The sequence below is a fragment of the Peromyscus eremicus genome, unplaced genomic scaffold (assembly GCF_949786415.1).
Source record: "Peromyscus eremicus unplaced genomic scaffold, PerEre_H2_v1 PerEre#2#unplaced_95, whole genome shotgun sequence".
Taxonomy (NCBI): domain Eukaryota; kingdom Metazoa; phylum Chordata; class Mammalia; order Rodentia; family Cricetidae; genus Peromyscus; species Peromyscus eremicus.
Window position 1 is genome coordinate 17,534 of NW_026734335.1, and position 18,876 is coordinate 36,409.

The following is an 18,876-nucleotide window of genomic DNA, read 5'->3' on the forward strand; positions in this document are numbered from 1 at the left end:
GCCGCCACATTCAACAGGCAGCAGCGCTGCTGTCGCGCGGCCGCGGGGAAGAGGAGAGAGGAGGGCGAGAGCGGCCCGCGGCGTCCGCCCGTCTGCTCTGGAGTCCGCGGCCCTGTCAGCGGGAGCCTGGCGCCCGAGCTGCCGGGCCCCGCGGCCTGCTCCGTGCCCCGGTGCGAGCCGCCGAAGTCGGAGGCTCCTGGACGCCTGTGGTGACCCAGCGAAGTGGAAGTTCTGGGCGCGTCCGTCCGTCCTCGCCGCGCCGCGCCTCGCCCCGGCGTGCGTCCGCTGACCGCGGGGGGCTCCCCCAATCTCGGAGCGCCTCTCCCTCCGGTCGCCCGCCCCGCGCCCCCGGGGGGCGGCCGCGTCTCCCGGTACTCTCGGCTGCTGGTGGGGGGAGGGGCGGGGGGTCACCATGGCCGAAGCGCCCCAGGTGGTGGAGACCGACCCGGACTTCGAGCCGCTGCCTCGGCAGCGCTCCTGCACCTGGCCGCTGCCCAGGCCGGAGTTTACCCAGTCCAACTCGACCACCTCCAGCCCGGCGCCGTCGGGCGGCGGCGCGGCCACCAACCCCGACGCCGCGGCCAACCTGGCCTCGGCGGCCGCTGTCAGCGGCGACTTTATGAGCAACCTGAGCCTGCTGGGGGAGAGCGAGGACTTCGCGCGGGCGCCCGGCTGCGTGGCCGCGGCGGCGGCGGCGGCGGCCAGCAGGGGCCTGCGCGGGGACTTCCAGGGCCCCGAGGCGGGCTGCGTGCACCCGGCGCCACCGCAGCAACCCCCGCCCGGCGGGCCGCTGTCGCAACCCCCGCCCGTGCCCCCCGCCGCCGCGGGGCCCCTGGCGGGACAGCCGCGCAAGAGCAGTTCGTCGCGCCGCAACGCGTGGGGCAACCTGTCGTACGCCGACCTCATCACCAAGGCCATCGAGAGCTCGGCCGAGAAGAGGCTCACCCTGTCGCAGATCTACGAGTGGATGGTGAAGAGCGTGCCCTACTTCAAGGATAAGGGCGACAGCAACAGCTCGGCCGGCTGGAAGGTGAACGGCCCCGGGGGTGGCCCTGGGGGACGTGGTGGGGGCGGGCGGAGGGGGTCGGCAGGTGTGCGGTTTGCGGGGACCCCCCCCCCCGGAAATGGCAGGGCGTGCGGGGAGAGCGGGTGAGAAACGGCAGGTGTGGCTGGCCGGGGGCTTCTCGGAGACCTGGAGCGCTGGACCAAGTGCACGCCAGGGAGTTCTCAGTGGGACCCGGAAAGGGCTTGTTTGGGAACTAAAGGGGAACGCCATCCGCATCTGGCAGGCGTGAAAGTTAGCTCGTTGTTGGAGCGGAGGGGGTTCACTTCGCTGCGCTCTCCTCCTTGACACCCCGAACCCGCGAGGCTTCGGGCGGCTGCTCTCCGCCCACACGCGCACCCACTCTCCCAGCCTTTGGCCGCCAAGGTTTCCCCGGAGGAGCCCTGGAGACGTCCCCTTTTCACGCACACGCACCCTTGGGGACTCCGGCTGCCGCTGGGATGGCCAAAGACGCGCAGCTGGCCGAGCTAGGTGCGGGCCGGCAGCTGCCCAAGGTTCCCGAGGCCGGAGCGAATTGGGTTTTAGCCAAAGTGACCTGAGCAGGTGGTCGAGCGTTCCTACTCCCTGGGTAGGGTGTCCGACGCGTGCAAGGGGGCGGCCACGGCTTTTAGGCTCTGGGCAGCCTAAAGTTCAAGTGTGACCCTTGGCCGGGGCGGGAGCGGGCGGGGTGGGAGGGACCGCGTGTACAGGAAGCTAGAGCCTTTAAAGGGCCAGTGCCTCCAGCCTGGGAGGCTACAGTTTAGTAGTCAGGGAAGTGCTGCCACAGTTGGTCTTGCTTGGGGAGGGGTGCTTTTTTAATTGGAAGCCGAGAAGCTGCTACGGGTGACCAGATTATGCATGGGTGTTTGCGAGTACTTTCTCTAACCATAAAGCCTGGAGCTACCCACGAGGGGCAAGGCTGGGAACTTTGAGTATTTGGTGGAAGTCTTAAGTGGGATGCCCGCTTAGGGAATTGCCGAGGACCTTCTGCCTCGGTGGAGGATTGCAGATTTGCAAATTTAGGTGCTTATGGTCCTTGTTTACCTTTCTAGAGGTGGCAGGGAGAGACCGAGGTGACTCAAGAGTTGGACTACCTGCCCCGTGGTGGGAGGTAGTATAGGGGCCGGGGCCTTTTGGAGGCGAGAATTGGAATATTACACAGGGGTCACTCTCGCGGCGGTCACCCTTGGCTGACAGTTTCTCAGCGTCACTGGTGGAACATAATAGATCTTAAGAGTCTCCTCTCCAGTTTAACACAACATTTTTTAGTTTAGTTTTTTTTTTTTCTCCCGGTCTTGACTGCACAGCATAGCAGAGTCTTTGCTTCGTGATTGTTACAGCAAGGTGCTTTTACATACTCTGTCATCCCCGTGGTTAAAGTATCTAAAAGGTCAAGTTACTCACATCATATGAAAGTTCTTGGAGAAAGAGCCAGGGGTGGTTTTAGTTTTGCCACAGTGTGTTTTGAAGATATCTACTGTGCCTGACATGCATATTACCAAGTGTTCCAAAAAGTAAAATACCTATTTCTGATACTCTAATTCACAAACATAGAGGTTGTCTTTAAAATCCAATTTTAATTAACATTTGAATGTAAGTACTTGACTGCTTTACTTACCTATGAAACTTTAGCTGTTACACAAAGCATTTGTCATTAAAAACAAAACAACAAAAATCTAAAACCCTTTGGGCACCTAAAGTACAGTGTGTACTTACACCATTCTTTAATGTTCTTACACCATTCTTTAATGTTCTTGGAAAGGGATACAACCTACTTCAGTTTGAGTGCCTTACTTTAAAGGTACAGGCAGTGTTTGGGGATATTTTTAGTTTTGCCTTTTAGATGGCTTGTGAAGATACTCTTCAACTAGAACGGTAACAATTTTAAAATTAGTTTTTAGAAAAATAGTCGGGTCACATTTTAAGCTATTTTATTTCATTCTTCTGATTTCTTAATAATTCAAGTGTAATTATTTACGTATTTAAAAAAAATTCTCATTGGCGCTAAGAAATGTGTTAAGCATGAATTAAGGGCCCTCCCGAAGTGAAGGTCTAGCCACTGTTACTTGAGTAACTAGCAAGTGTTAGGGTGGGGAGCAAGGCACTGTGTTTTCAAAGGAGTAGATGTTTGACTGTAAGAAGTCTGTCCGGGTAAGCTAAACTGTAGCAAATGCGTTTTCAGTCTGAGTAACGGGGTATTTTAAGAAGAAACCTGAACCTTTGTAACTCATAACTAGTCTTCTGTTTAAGGCTTTCATAAGAATGAGTTACGATACTTGTTAAAACCAAGTTTCACTCTCAGATCTGAAAGATACCCTGAAAACTCATAAACGGAAGAAGTTATATTATGGTTTAAAATCGGATTCTAAAATGCAAATCAACCCAAACTTAACTGGCCTAGTGCTATGGACAAGTAGCTTTGAAACAGAGTATTTCCTCTGATTAGTTTTTGGGAATTAGGCTGAATCATTAATTAAACTGTGCTTTGTGGTGCACTTCCTGGGACTTGACTGAGAATTTGAAAGTCTTTTTACAAAGGACAAAATAACTGGAGAGCTGTTAGTGTCCAAAAACTTTATTTTTAGAAACGGAGATGTAGTTCAGTTGGTAGAATGGTTTCCTACCATGCAGGAGGTTCTGGGTTCACTCCCTAGCGCTGTATAAACAGGGTGTGGTGGTACATGCCATCATTTCTAGTGCTTGTCTGTAGTCCTCAGCTACACAGGGAAATGATGCATATTTGTATACACAATTGGAGAGTAAGTTATACATTTAAAACTTGGCATAGTATTACATGCTTGATGTTACAGCATTCAGCAGTTGGCGGCAAGAGGATCATAAGTTAAAAGTCATGCCTATCTCCATAGTGCAGCCTGGGCCACCTAAGTCAAAAAAAATGAAAGAAAAAACAAAATACTTAATGTTTGGTAAAGCATTGAGCATACACTTTTCCTGTTTGTGGACATGGTGTGTAAGTGACATCTGTCTTGATATTGTGTGTGCGAACACACATTTGTTAGCTGGTATGCATGGTTTGGATGCCTTCCTCAGCCTCTCTCCACCTTATTTTTCAAGATAGGGTCTCAGTAGGGTCTCTTACTGTGGCCTTTAGAGATTTGGCCAGACTGGCCTGAAATGAGCTCCAGGGGGTCTGCCTCCCGCAAGTAAACTGCAAAGACACAGGCTTTTAAAGTTGGTGCCGGTAACCAGGACTCAGGCTCTCAGGCTTTCAAAAGCAAGCACTTACCAACGTCTTCCTGGTCTCTTTATTTTGATATCAGCTAGAACTGTCCTAAGTAACACACGAGTGGAACCTAAAACTTGGAAAACCTGGAATGTTTTAAACAGCACAGTATTTGTAAACAATGAAACTTCATGTCCATGACCTGTTTCCTCATATAGAAGACTTTGTAAGCTTGGGAAGTAGCATTGTGAGTAGTAGTTTTTTTTTTTTTTTTAAGTGGTGGTTTTGAGTTGACTCTTGTTGATTGTTTTGGTGGAACACTTCAAAAAATGCTTTAGGGCTGAGGGTGTAGCTAAGATGGCAGTGTGCTTGCCCTGAGTGCAAGAGAGCCTTGATTTTACTCCTATGTGCAGTGCCTGCTGGTGATCATAGCATGCGGGAAGTGGAGGCAGGAGGATTCTAAGTTCAAGGACATTCCTGGCACATATCTCCCCTGGGGTATTTGAGACACTGCTTCAGCAACAACAAATTTGACTGTAAGATTTAAGATTTATTAAAGAAGGTTTGGGGTTTCTTTTTTTTTTTTTTAATGAAATAGCTCACTTGTTAATTTTGAGTGAAATTTCTTTAATTTTATCAATAAAATAATAGTGCATTTTTAAATGTCTTCAAATGTATGTTTAGTCTGCAAATTAGTGTTTTAGTTTATGGGTGAGTAGCTACAGACAGCTGACTGGGAGGGGAGGATGGCTGCTGTATTGTGCCCACTCAACCTTTGACTTCAGAGAAGCCCTTCTTCTGAGACTGAGGAGAGGACGTGATGGTACTTTTCCTGCTTCTAGTTTTTCCTTTATTTCATTTTGTGTGCGTGTGCACCACCTGTGTGTAGGCATCCATGGAGGTCAGAAGAGGTGTCGGATACCCTTGAACTGGAGTTACAGGTGGTTGTGAGCCATGATCTAGGTACTGGTAACCAAACCCTGGTTCTCTACAAAAGCAGTGATTGCTCTTAAGTAAGAACAGTGATTGCTCGGTGGTCGTGAGCCGTGATCTAGGTACTAGTAACCAAACCCTGGTTCTCTACAAAAGCAATGATTGCTCTTAAGTAAGAACAGTGATTGCTCTTAACCTCTGAGCCACCTCCCCAGCTCCTGTTTCTAGTATCTGTTGCTGCTGCTGCTGCTGCTGCTGCTGCTTTTTGTGGTCACTGAAGTTCCCTTAAAGCCATTTTGATATTCAGACAAATCCCTCAGAGGTGCAGTATGTTGACTACCTGGATAGATGAAGAGAATGAGGGGTGGAGTCAGGAGACCCAAGCTAAGTGTGTGTCTTATCTGTTAAATGCTAAAACAGTTTAGAGATTGGAGTCCTGTACCTATCCCCGCTTGGGACACCATAGCAAGAGGACTGTGAATTTGACACAAGCTTCATAGCAAGGCACCCCACCCCCCAAGTCTCCACAACAGAAAACAGATGTCAGATCTGAAAAACATAAGACTATTATTCTGTTACGCTTCACCTGTGAACTTTTTCTCAGCAGGAAGGACCGTCCATGTTTATTGCTTGAGGATTTTTCATACATGCATATGTTTTGATCAAATCCACCTTCCATCTCCTCTCCTCCAGTTCTTCCTCTATGGCCCCAACACTTTGACCCTCCCAGCTTCATGTGCTGTGGTGTTAGATGCACTGAGTCTACTTAATGCTGTTTGTATGTGCATGAGTGTAGGACTGTCTAGAGCATGGGTAGCTTCTTAGGGCCACATCCCTGAAGAAAACGGACTCTTCTTCCCCTAGTCGGGATCAGCTGTCGATAGCTTCTCAGTGGGTCTTTATGAGCCACTCCCACAGCCATGTTGGGGTTTTGTTGCCTTGACCTTGGGCAAGTCTTGTACATGCAGTCATAGCCACTGTGAGTTCATGGGTGCCCTGCCTCGGTCATGCCCAGCAAATACTCTTTTGCTGTAGATGGCTGCTACCTGTGGTTCTTTAAAGTCCTTCTGCCCTTTCTTCTAAGAGGATTCTTGGAGGTGTTGGTTGTGATTGGATTTAGATGTCCCATTTAGAGCTGAGCACTCCTGAGTCTTAGTTCTCTGTACGCTGACTAGTTGTGGGTCTTTGCAATCTACTACAAAAAGAGGCTACTGTGGTGAGTGTGGAGAGGTGAACTAATCTATGGTTATTAAGATAATTTAGGGGACAGTTTATTAGTATGTTAATTTAGTATAATAATTCTAGATTTCTCTACTAGAGTTAATGACCTAGCCAGCCATGGGATTTGGCCCAGTAAATAGTACTAGGCACCCGTTTGATTTTGAGAAGTGGGCTTTAAGTCCAGTTAGAAAGTGTGTGGTTGGTTACTCTCATACTGTTAGGCCATTACTGCACCAGTGGGCATGATCTTGCTAGGGTAATCATGGTTTTAGCTTTGAGGATTCACAGCTAAGTATGAATATAGATGATTTTTCTCCCCTAAAAGTGTCCATAGACTCTTCCAGCACTATGAAGGCTAACAGTAGGAATGAAGCATCTAACTTGATTTCTCCACATCCTACGACTTAGATATCTAGTATCCTTAGCAATAGGGTCTTACTGTCAAGTTCTTGATGGTAGTTAAGAGCAATGGCAATAGCTATAGTCTCTTGATTTAATTCGAGGAGCATTTATGGTACCCTGCTGACCAACGATTTGAAATGAGGCAATCCATACCTGGTAATGGGTTTCTTACTTGATAGCCTATGGTATCTAGGAAAGGCATTGTGCCACCCTCCCCTGTTACAGGAAGATAATATTTAAACGCCTTTTGTATGTGTATATGTATATATTTTAGGAAACGGCTATAATAGTTTCTGTGTGGCTTTTTCAAATGTCTTTAGTGTTAGCCCTCCCCATGCTCCCTCCTCTACCTTGCCCTACCATCCCACCTCATACAATCCTCCCGTTAATTCCCTTTTTGCCTTCATGCAGCTTACATTCTATTTCCTTCTCTTAAAATCCAGACCTTCATGGCCCCTTGCTGGTTTCCTGATTTCCTTAATTTCCCATTTAAACATATCTAAAGCTTCACAGCCAGCCATCACATATGAAAGAGAACATTCAGTTTTTCTGTATCTGGGTTACTTCACTCAGAATGGTTATTTCCAGGTCCATCCATTTACCTGTGAATTTCCTAATTTAATTTTTCTTTATAGCTGAATGATACTTCATTGTGTATTTGCATCATTTATTATGGATACTATGGCTGTTTTTTGTTTCCTAGGTGTTGTTGAATAGAGTAGCAGTGAACGTGGATGAGCAAATGTCTCTAGTAGGATATAGACGGCTTGAGAATAAGCCCAAAATTGGGATAGCAAGATTAGATATGGTGGATCTATTTCTAGCTTTCTGAGGAAGAACCACACTCATTGCCATAGCTGATGTCCCAGTTTTATATTCTGCCTTTTTGTTGTTGTTGTTGTTAAGACAGTGTCTCATTATATATCCCTGGCTGGCCTGGAACTATGTAGACCAGGCTGGTTTCCAATGCATAGAAATTCACCTGCTTCTGCCTCCCAAGTGCTGGGATTAAAGTTGTGCACCCTAACACCCAGCTGCAGTATACACTGTCAGTCTGCATGCTAATATTTATATTCAATACATATGCATACTGATATTTTTTCCATTTTAGTCGTTCTGATTGGAGTGAGATGAAAATCTCAAAGTAGTTTTATTTTACATTCCTTAATGACTAAGAGTATTGTACATCTGTTTTTTTTCCCCAGAACTCTGTTTAGTTCCATGCCCCAGTTTTTTATGTGTTTTGTTTTGTTTCTGTGTTTAGGATTTTTTTTTGTGTGGGGGTGTTGTTTGGTTGGGTCTTTGTATATTCTAAACACTAACCTTATGTCAGTTTTATAGCTGTTAATTAATTTATTTATTTTTTTTTACCATTTCCTGGGTTGCCTCCTGGAATTATGGTGTCCATTGCTGCGTAGAATCTTTATTTATTAATTGTTGATCTTAATACCTACATTACTGGGGGTCTTGTTCAGAAAGTCTTTTCCTGGGCCTTTAAGATGAAACATAGTCCCTACTTCCCTCTCTAAGAGGTTCAGGTATCCAGTCTTATTTTTGAGATCCTTGATCATTGGGAGTTGAGTTTTGAGTGGGCGGACTCAGAGGAGAGAATCTGGTTTCATTCTTCTACATTTAGTATCCAGTTTTCTGCAGTGTGTACTTTGGACCTTTTTGTCGAAAACTATTTGGCTGTAGGAACATTCTGTTGTACTGATCAATGTCTGTCTGTCTGTCTGCCAGTGCTGTGTTGTTTATTGCTGTAGCACTGTATTGTAACTGGAAATCAGAGCTTCAGTGTTTTTATTACTGAGGAATGTTTTTGCGATCTTGGGTCCTTTGTATTTCTGTATGAGTTTTGAGATTGTTTTTTTGAAGAGTTGCTTTGAAATTTTGAATCAGTAGATTGCTTTGGGCAGAGTAGCTTTCCTCTTAATCCCACTAGTCTGTTTCTGTGTGGGTCTGTTTAAATTATTCATCTTGAATTAACTTTGGTCATATGCATCTAGAAATTCATCCATTTCTTTCAGATTAGTGTAATGTTAAGTTTTAGGTTTGTCCTAAGGGTTCTCTGAACTTCCGCAGTATCTCTTATAATGTGTCCATTTTCACCTCTAATTGTATTAATTTTTGTCTTTTTGAATTTTGACTAGTTGAGCTAAAGATTTCTTAATCTTAATATTTTCAAACATCCAGTTTATTTCATTGATTCTTTGTACTGATTTCTTCCCTGCCCCCTAGATAGGGTTTCTCTTTGTAGCCTTGGCTGTCCTGGAACTCACTTTGTAGACCAGACTGGCCTCAAACTCAGAGAGATTTGCCTGTCTCTGCCTCCTGAGTTCTATGCTTTGTGTTGATTTTTAATTTTTATTTCTTTTATTATTACTATTTTTGAGGCAGGGTTTCTCTGTGTAGCCCTAGCTCTCCTGGAACTCACTATGTAGACCAGGCTAGCCTTGAAGTCACAGAGGTGTCTACCTGCTTCTGCCTCCCAAGTACTGGGATTAAAGATGTGAGCCACTACCACCTTTTCCTGTGTTTTTTAAGAGTTGCTTTGTGTCCTAATCTATGATTGATTTTGGAGGAAGCGCTGCAGAGAGAATGTGTATTCTCAGTGGTTACTTTTCTATTGCTGTGAAAATATGACAAAGGGGAATGAAGGAAGAAAGGGTTTTGTGATGGTTAGTTTTTTGTCACTATGATACAAGCTAGGGGCATCCTCAAAGAAGGAGCCTCAACTGAGAAAATGCCTCCATCAGATTGGCTTATAAGCAACTTGGTGGGGGCATTTTTCTTGTTAATATTTGCTGTGGGAGGCTCCAGCATCTCTTCATTGTCTCTGCTCCAGGTTCTTAGCTTGAGTTCCTTTCTTTGTCTTCTCTTGTGGGCTTCACTTGTTGGTTTATCACAGTGATAGAAACTAGGATAGGTTTGCTTTGGCCTACAGTGGCAGAAGGAAAGGAAGGTCAGCAGTTAGGTAAAGCTAGTGTTTCAGGAGCAAGCAGGAAGCTGACTGATGACTTTTTTTGTCTACAAACAGGAAGAGAGAACAGGAGGTGGGGTAAGGCATAAACCTTCAAAGCACACCCCTGGTAACATCCTTCCTCCAGAAAGGCTTCTACCTCCTAAAGGTTCCATAACCTCCCCAAACCACCAGCTGAGGAACTGTCTTAGTCACCATTCTATTGCTCTGAAGAGACACCATGACAAGGAGAGACAGATAGACAGACACTGGACCTGGCACGGGCCTCTGAAACCTCAGATCCCACCTGCAGTGACAATTTCTCCAACAAGGCCATACTTCCTGATCCTTCTAAACCTTCCAAATGGTTTTACTCCCTTGCGAAATGTATGAGCCTATGGAGGCCATTCTCATTCAAACCACCACAGGGACCAGGTATTTAAACACAGGGACATTTCTTATTCAGAAACCATATTTTTCATTAATTTTTGGGTGGATTGTTCTGTTGTGTGATGTCTTTCTGTACACTGTGAATATGTGTTCCTCTGATTGGTTGATAAATAAAACGCTGATTAGCCAGTAGCCAAGCAGGAAGTATAGTCAGGGCAAACAGACGAGAATTCTGGGAAGAGGAAGGCTGAGTCAGGAGTCACCAGCCAGACACAGAGGAAGCAAGATGTCAAGGCAGAACTGAGAAAAGGTACCAAGCCATGTGGCTAAACATAAATAAGAATTAATGGGTTAATTTAAGTGTAAGAGCTAGTCAGTAAGAAGCCTGAGCTAATGGCCGAGCAGTTATAAATAATATTAAGTCTCTTGAGTAATTTTATGTGTCTATGGGTCCGTGGGGGTCAGGCGGGACCCAAGAAACCTTAATGGCTACAAATGTTCTGTAGATGTCTATTAGATCCATTTATTTGATAGAGTGTTATTTAATGTTTCTCGGTTTAGTTTTTATCTTAGATGACCTTTTTATTGGTGTGAATGAGATTGAAGTCATTCACAGTTACTGTGTTGAAGTTAAGTGGTTTTAGGTAAGTCGTATGTCTTTAATGGAGTATGCAGGTGTTTGGTTTGTACATGTCTAGAATTGTAGTATCTTTTGGTAGATTGTTCCTTCAGTGAATATGAGGTGACCTTCCTTATCCCTTCTGATTAGTTTTCATAAAATAATTATGCTTGCTTTTTTTAGTTCTGTTTGCCTGGAATACCCTTTTTATCCTTTGAGTCTAAGCTGGTATTGAGGTATTTTTCTTGGAGGCAGCAATCTATCTGTCTGTCTCTCTATATATAGATGGCCCATTTTCTAATCTAGTCTGTATCTTTTATTGGGGAATTAGGACAATTAATGTGAAGAGTTATTATTGAGAGATGTGTATTAATTCCTGTCATTTTGATGGTTTGTGGTGTTTGCTCAGACCTCTTGGTAAGTGTCCTGACATTGTCTGGTCCTTGTGAATTCTTGGGTATATTTATTTATCTTCTTCAGACCTAAGTATCCCCTGTAGATCTGGCTTCCTGTTCACAAATCCCTTTAGTCTACTTTATCATGGAAAGTTTGAATTTTTCTTTGAATTTTAACAGATAGTTTTGCTGAGTATAATAATGTGGTTTGACAGTCATAGTCATTGAGAGCTTGGAATCTGTTTTTCCAGGCCATGCTGGCTTTCCAAGTTTCTGTTAGATAACAGGTGTTAGCCTGATGGGCCTGCCATCAGAAGAGGCTTGCCTTTCTCTCCTGCAACGGTCAGGACCTTTCTGAAATATTCTGTGCTTTTCCTGGTTTAATTATGTCTGGGAGTTTCTTCTCTGGTCCTGTCCATTTGGTGTTCTGTATGCCTCTCTGTATGCTCTGAATGAGCATCTTTTCCTCTAGAGTTGGGAAATTTTCTTCTATGACTTATTGGAACTGTTTTCTTGTAATTTGAAGGTTAAGTGTTTTCTTGATAACCTAAAGCTTTCCCATGATCTTTCCATATCTTTTTAAAACTTATTTGAACATTTCTCATTGACTTTTATTGAGTGATCCAATCGCTCTGCTTCGTTTTCTAGCTCCAACTCTGATTCCCACATGGTCCATTTTGTTGGCAAGTCTTTGCAGTGAAATGTTTTATGTAACTGTTTTCCTTTTCAGCATAAATTCAGGGTGGGTTTTCCTCGGCAGTTCTAGCTGTATTTCCATCTTCAGTTGCCTTCCTTATTTCACTCATCTCTCTCTTTTTTTTAATTCTCTTGGAGTATATTTGTGTCTTTGAGTTGTTTGAACATAATTATAATAGTTTTTAAAATTGTTTGGAAGTTCTTCCAGGTGGCTTTTTATTATGAGCCATTACTGTAGGATTCATAGTTTTTGGAGAAGACATGTTAAAGCTTTTTGCCCCCCCCCCCCCTTTGTAGCCCTGGCTGTCCTGGAACCAGGCTAGCCTCGAACTCAGGGATCCATCTGCCTCTGCTGGGGTTAAAGGTGTGTGCCACCACTGCCCCACTGTGCTGAAGCATTTTTATTACCATATGCATTTGTCTGCACAGTATGTATATGAATATGTATGGAAGCGTGGGTTGTGCTCTGGAGTCAGAATGTTCAAGAACCCGCAGTGGTCCTGGTGCTGGGACTGAGTGTCAGACTTTCACCCACTGGGCCATCTTCTTGCCCAGGGGTTTGATTTTGTTGTAGATACTGGGAATGGTGCAACTATTTAGGGGGCTTGAATTTTAGTCTTGTCGAGTAGCAAACATTTGAGTATTGAAAATAAGGCATTTTAATCTGAATATTTTAAATTTTGGAAAGTTGGAGTTGTTTGAGATTCCCAAATTGCTGAGAAGGGAGCAGCAAACAGGAAAACTGCTGGATTTCATGCTTTACACTCCATCTTGTCCAGATTAGATGAGGTGAGGCAAAGAGAACTTGGTGGTAATGTTTTTTCTATCTTTTGCTTCTAAACCCCTTTAATCAAACTCCTAACCCTCATGGTTTGTTTGGTGGTTGTTTTGTTTCTAGATTTATTTAGTTTATGTGTATGAGTATTTTGCCTGCATGTATCTTGTACATTGTGCGTATGCCTAGTACCTGAAGAGGTAGGAAGAAGGCTTCCGATCCCTTGGAACTGGAGTTACAGATGGTGGTGGTGAGTGTTACAGATGTGGTGGAGTTACAGATGTGGGTGCTGGGAACTGAACTGTGCTCCTACAAGAACAAGTGCTCTTAACCACTGAGCCGTCTCTCCAGCCCCTAAAAGTAAATCATAAGGTATTCCATGTAACCCCTTGCTGGTCTGGAATTCACTGTGTAGACCAGGTTGGCCCTGAAGGAAAGCTCCACCTTTCTCTTCCTCCTGATTCCTGAGATTAAAGATGTGATCCAAACGAGCCTGACTGGTGTTTGTTCCCTTAAAAAACGCGACAGTCATTCCTTCTTTTTCCATGTACTCCCCCTTTCTTTCCTCCTCCCATTTCCTCCTTTTTTTACTTTTTTAGATTAGGTCTTACATAGCCCAAGCTGTCCTCAAAGTCAGTATGGAGCTGAATATGGTAGCAAACTCCTGCTCTTCAGATGTCAGCTGCCCAAGGACTGAGATGAACAGGTGTGTGCCACCACACCTGGCTGAAAAATGAGAAATTCTAAGTTGAAGTTAGCAACCTCAAAATATATTTATGGCAATTGTGAAGAATTTATAATCCTAGATGAGTTAATAAAATGTTCAATAGTATAAATGTGAGCTGTAATACTGCATTGGCTCAATGTTGGACATTTTTGATAACTTTTTCATTATAGTATATTATCATCCACTAGCTCAAGTACAGCAATGAGATGTTTCAGTTGATAGATACTAAAGCTGTTAGATGTGTTTAGGCCAAACCTCAGAACAACACCAGTTGACCCAAAGTGATGCCAGTTGACTAGGTTAAGTATGTTCAGAACACCAGAGTAAGCCTGACTAGTGTGTGATGGACCAAATAGTTTGTGCAGTACTATTCTTCCTCAATTATGGATTGAATCTAGGACTTGGCTTATGCTGGGCAAGTGCTCTACCACTGAACTGTAGCCCATCCTCTTTGCATTTACTTTTTTTTTTTCTTTCTTCTCCCCTCTCTGTCTCTCTGTGTCTGTCTGTCTGTCTGTCTGTCTCTCTCTCTTTGAAACAGGGTTTCACTTAGTGGCCCAGGCTGGCATTGAACTTAGGACCCTCTTTTAGCCTCCTCAGTATCTGGTGTTATTTACAGCAGTGTACCCCTCAGGCCTGGTTGCCACAGTACAACCTTTTTTTTTTTTTTTTTTTTTTTTTTTTTTTTTTTTTTCTTTTTGGTTTTTCGAGACAGGGTTTCTCTGTGTAGCTTTGCGCCTTTCCTGGAACTCACTTGGTAGCCCAGGCTGGCCTCGAACTCACAGAGATCCGCCTGGCTCTGCCTCCCGAGTGCTGGGATTAAAGGCGTGCGCCACCACCGCCCGGCTAGTACAACCTTTTTATGGTATAACAAAGGCATGTATACAAATGTACTAAAACTAAGCAGCCGTTCATCGTAGACACAGTGACGCTGTTTCAGTAGTGTAGGAGTGTGTTGTAGCAGTGCTCGGAGATTTTATTTGAAAGGTACCTGCTGGGGGATAGGAAACAGTTAACACAAATAACACGGATAAAATAGCTTTTAGAAGACACTGGCTACCACACTTGTATGATCGTTTATTATAACAGGCTAAGGGGACCACCTGATTTAAAATGTTTGAAATGATAGTTATGTTTTTAAATTCAGTACAGTTCTGAATTTCAACCTATTTCCCCACCCCCTTCATTTTATAAGTAGAGAGATACTGTCAAACATCTTTGACCTTTAATTTCTGTCTCTTCTTGATTGTAACTTGCAATGGGAAAAGTATAGGGTATTACATGCCTTGGGGAGGAGAGGTAGAAATCAGCTTGTAGATCTAGGGGGAAGGGACCTTGTCTACCCAGATCCATGTCACTTCTGTCATTTTTAGGTGAGTTCTTTAATTGTTAGGATGAAAACACATCCCATTTGTAGAGAGTGAAACCTCTGGTGTCTTGTTGGTCTACAACACAACACCCCTGAAAATTGCTGCTGTGTGCAGGAAGTCCAACTTGGCCACCCGTGGAAACCCCGAGGTTGCCCCCTTCCTCACTGTGATTTAGTTTCAAGACTTTCTGTCTCTGGGAATTGAGACTCCACTTTGATGTGTGATATTTGTCTTAATTACAGTGTGCCTTTTGTGGCCTAAGTTAGGAACTGATCCTAATGACATATCTAGGACCTTAACAGCCGTGGAGAAACTGCCCAGCTTCATCTGATTACAGTGAAGCCATGGTTAGAGAGGAGTGAGGAGAGGGGAGTCTGTTCCTCGTGTCTCCTGGTGGAGTAGAGACAGTTCCCGACTGCACAGCTTTTCTCGACTGCTGCTCCTCACAAATCGGGAAACTAGGTCATGGTTTTGTGGATCTTTACTTGGATTAGACCAGAAACTTTATAAGGGTCCAATTTAAGAAAAAAAATATTATTTTTCTGTTTACAGTCATGTTTCTCCCCGTCTTTAAGTTGTTAAAAGTGAAGTACCAGCCGGGCGGTGGTGGCGCACGCCTTTAATCCCAGCACTCGGGAGGCAGAGCCAGACGGATCTCTGTGAGTTCGAGGCCAGCCTGGGCTGCCAAGTGAGTCCCAGGAAAGGCGCAAAGCTACACAGCGAAACCCTGTCTTGAAAAACCAAAAAAAAAAAAAGCGCGAAGTACCTTCATTTTTGAGTTTCCCAGTTAAAACTTTGAGAAGTAATTAAGAGAGCCTGACATCGATCTCTTAGTGGCTACCTGTTGTAACTGCTATAGAAAAGCTCGTGATTACCAGAGAAGTCAAATTCAGATCATAAACAAGGGAGGAGCCTAAGGGAGGGAGAGAGGGCTAGGGAAACTAGTTTGATTGTGTGGGAAGATAAGGGCCCCAAGTTCAGAAGAGTTAGCTGAGGCCTGGAGGCACTGGGTTTTTTCTCTTTCTTAGCCTCCCTTCATTTTCATATCTGCTTCTCTTTGAAAACTTTCAGACCTCCTCCTTTAATTTGATGTGTGTGTGCAGTGCCTACAGAGGCCAGAGGAGGGCATTGGGTCCCCTGGGACTGCAGTTACACATGGTTGTGAGCTGCCATGTGTGTGCTGGGAATTGAACTCAGGTCTTCTGCAAGAGCTCCTGGTGCTGACTCAGCCATCTGTCTTCCCTCTTTTTCCGTTTTGAAATCTGGAATTGTTACTGTTTCCACCGTCAGTGCTTTTCACTAGAAGCCTACCATGCAAGTGGCCAAGGGAAACCCTGTCTGAGAAATCGTCACACACAGAAAGGGTCTTCTGTCTTTGCAGGTGACAAGTAAGAATGAGATGACACCACAGCCATATCTAAGGAGCAGTGCACTGAGATTTCAAGTCTAATCTGGGGAGAGAAATTACAGAAACACTTAATTCCCAAACTTATAAATATTGTGTCCTTCAAAGCTTGAAAACGAAACCCTGCAAACGTTTGTTCAAGTGTCAAATACTGGAGACGGTTTGGTTGCTTGGAGTCAAGATCAAAGGAAATGGTTTGCACATGGTTTAACTAGAGACCTTATTTTGGCAGATTCTTGTGTTAGTAATGGTCAAAATGTGTGTTTTTGTCTTAATTTGAGAAAAGTTTTGGTTACTATCGTATAATCTTAAATGTAAGATTGTATTAAGAATGTCAAGGAGAGCCGGGCGGTGGTAGCATACACCTTTAATCCCAGCACTCAGGAGGCAGAGCCAGGCAGATCTCTGAGTTCAAGGCCAACCTGGCCAACAGAGCGAGATCCAGGACAGGCACCAAAACTACACAGAGAAATCCTGTCTCGAAAAACAAAAAGAAAAAAGAAAAAAAGAATGTCAAGCAGATGTATGTGTTCAGTCATTGTAGTTTGTTTTCTTTTTAATCAGAGGTGATGTGGCATTATGACTCCTGGTCTAAGGGTTAACTTGTAGAATCATGACTGTCAAAGAAGAAAGAGTTCAGTGTCAGGCTTCAGTCCTCCTTACATGTGCATTTAACACAAAGCCAACAACTTTAAGGCGAGAGTTACACTTGCCTCTGTGTACATCTGGGAGCTTTCTCTATGGGGCTAATTCCTGAGAGGGTGGATGGGGGAGGAAGGGGAAGGGATGCCAAGGAGAGGGAAGCTAACTATCTGTTGAGGTTGTTTGTGTACTGGGTTGCTAGCTGGTTGCACCTCTAAATTTAATGGAAAATTTTACTCTAAATAGGTAGATACAGAAGCCATCATGAAGTTGACGTGTAATGAATGTAAAAAAAAAAAAAAAAAAAAAGCCCCCCTCCCCTGTACCATTTTACAGCCCCATCCCATAATCTGTGTGAGATCAGATGGGTCTTTTTAAATTAGCATATTAGAACTTTCTTCTTGGTGGCCCATTATGGGCTTACATATATCAAATGTGAAAGATTCCTCTGTGTGTGTGTGTGTGTGTGTGTGTGTGTGTGTGTGTAGCAGTTTCTTGGGGTGAAATTGGTGAAATAGAATGAATTCTGTAGATCTCAGATTTGTAGTGCTCCAAAGGCTTTCAGCTTACTGTAAACTACTTTGAGTGTTCTGTTTGTTTGTTAAGAGGCAGGGTCTCAGGGCAGTGTCACCCTATTAGCCTTGAGCCTGCAGTGCAGACCAGGCTGGCTTTACTTTGCAGCAGTCCTCTGGTCTCCGCCTCCTAAGTGCTGAAGGCGTATGTTATCACACATGCTTAGAATTATTAATTTAAAAATACTTCATGTTGGTTGCTTTTGGGAGTTCTCTACTGAAATATTTGATCATATTAAATTTCTGTAATTGGGCACATATTGATGGGATGGGTAACTTCTTGCCTTTGGTTTTGTTTTTGACAACATTGCTCATAGTACCCTTTCGATAATGTTCTATTTCAGTAATCCAGTGCTGCTACCTTAAGGTGCTTTTACATTTCCATTTTGAGACAGGGTCTCACTGTGCAGTTTGGGTTGGCCTGGTACTTGTTATGTATAGCCCAGACTAGCTGGGGAACTCACAATTTTCCTGTTTGGGTCTCCCAAGTAGGGAGATTACAGGCTTGTACCAGCACTGCTGGCTGTGACTATTAACTGAGTACACCCCTGATATTTGAAATGAAGTTATTTCCCTTTGTTACCTGTCCTGTTGGGTTGCACTCACTTGTTTGTGGCTTGTTGAGATGATTTCAGGGCTCACTTAGAACGCTGACTTGGGTTGGAATGTAGCTCGTTAAGAGACAGACATGAGGCTCTGGTGGGATCTCCAGGGTTTTATCTCGGAGAAGGCTTGTAGAAAAGCTTACTTTGGTAGGGGACAGATACCTTGCTCCCTTAGATTGCTTTTGCTGTGGCCTCAAGCAAGCCACAGCCATCTTTCTGCAAAAGTGTTTGGAGCATATGGCATCAAAAACCACCAAAGCCAAGCAGTGATTTGTTAACTGGTACTTGAGTGAATGAGCGTGAGTATTCCTGGGACAGCATACTGAAACAGACTTTAAAAACCTAATCACGCTTCCAGTTTTTCATAAGCTTAAAGCTTTCGGATTTACAGTTTCATATTCTGTTCATAATACATTGGTAATGTTTTGGCCAAATATGGGGCATACCTTTTGGTGTCCTGCCTGGGAGTTTGACATCCTTCAGTTTAAGTGGAATTCCCGTGTTTTGTTTCCTGGGCTAGCATGGGGAAATACACTTTGACTTTTCAACCAGAGGTGGAACAGGATGGGGATTGGAATGGGTGGGGAAATAGATCTGGAATGCATGAAGAAGGTATTCATGACTTTGCTGGGTGTGGTGAATTAGCATACATTATCCAAGTTTGAGACAAGGAAAAGACTTGGTTAGGTGTAGAACAAGAAAATTCTGTAGTTATATTTGGCTTTATTTTCTTTGATTTGGAATGAGGATTTGTGATTTTTTTTGTTTTGTTTTTTAACTAGTTAGTTTTTGAAGTCCTTGGACTGTTTTGCATTCATGTATAAGTGTCAGGAAAAACTGAAGTTTGCCTTTTTGCTACGCCATAGACTCTAAGACCTGCTTCCTAAATTAATCAGAAGTACCATAAGTAATGACTTGAAGTTGTTACTTTTTTCAGTA

At 44.0% G+C, this 18,876-nt stretch overlaps 1 protein-coding gene across 1 annotated transcript in view; it reads left to right on the top strand.

Annotated features, from left to right (window-relative positions):
• Positions 1 to 308: 308 nt before the first annotated feature.
• The window catches only part of Foxo1 (forkhead box O1), a 90,286-nt gene continuing 71,718 nt past the window's right edge, over positions 309 to 18,876 (top strand). Inside the window, exon 1 of the mRNA XM_059252622.1 lies at positions 309 to 1,030. Within this exon, the coding sequence (XP_059108605.1) occupies positions 413 to 1,030 (618 nt within the window). The 5' untranslated portion in view covers positions 309 to 412. The remainder of the gene's footprint in view (positions 1,031 to 18,876) is intronic.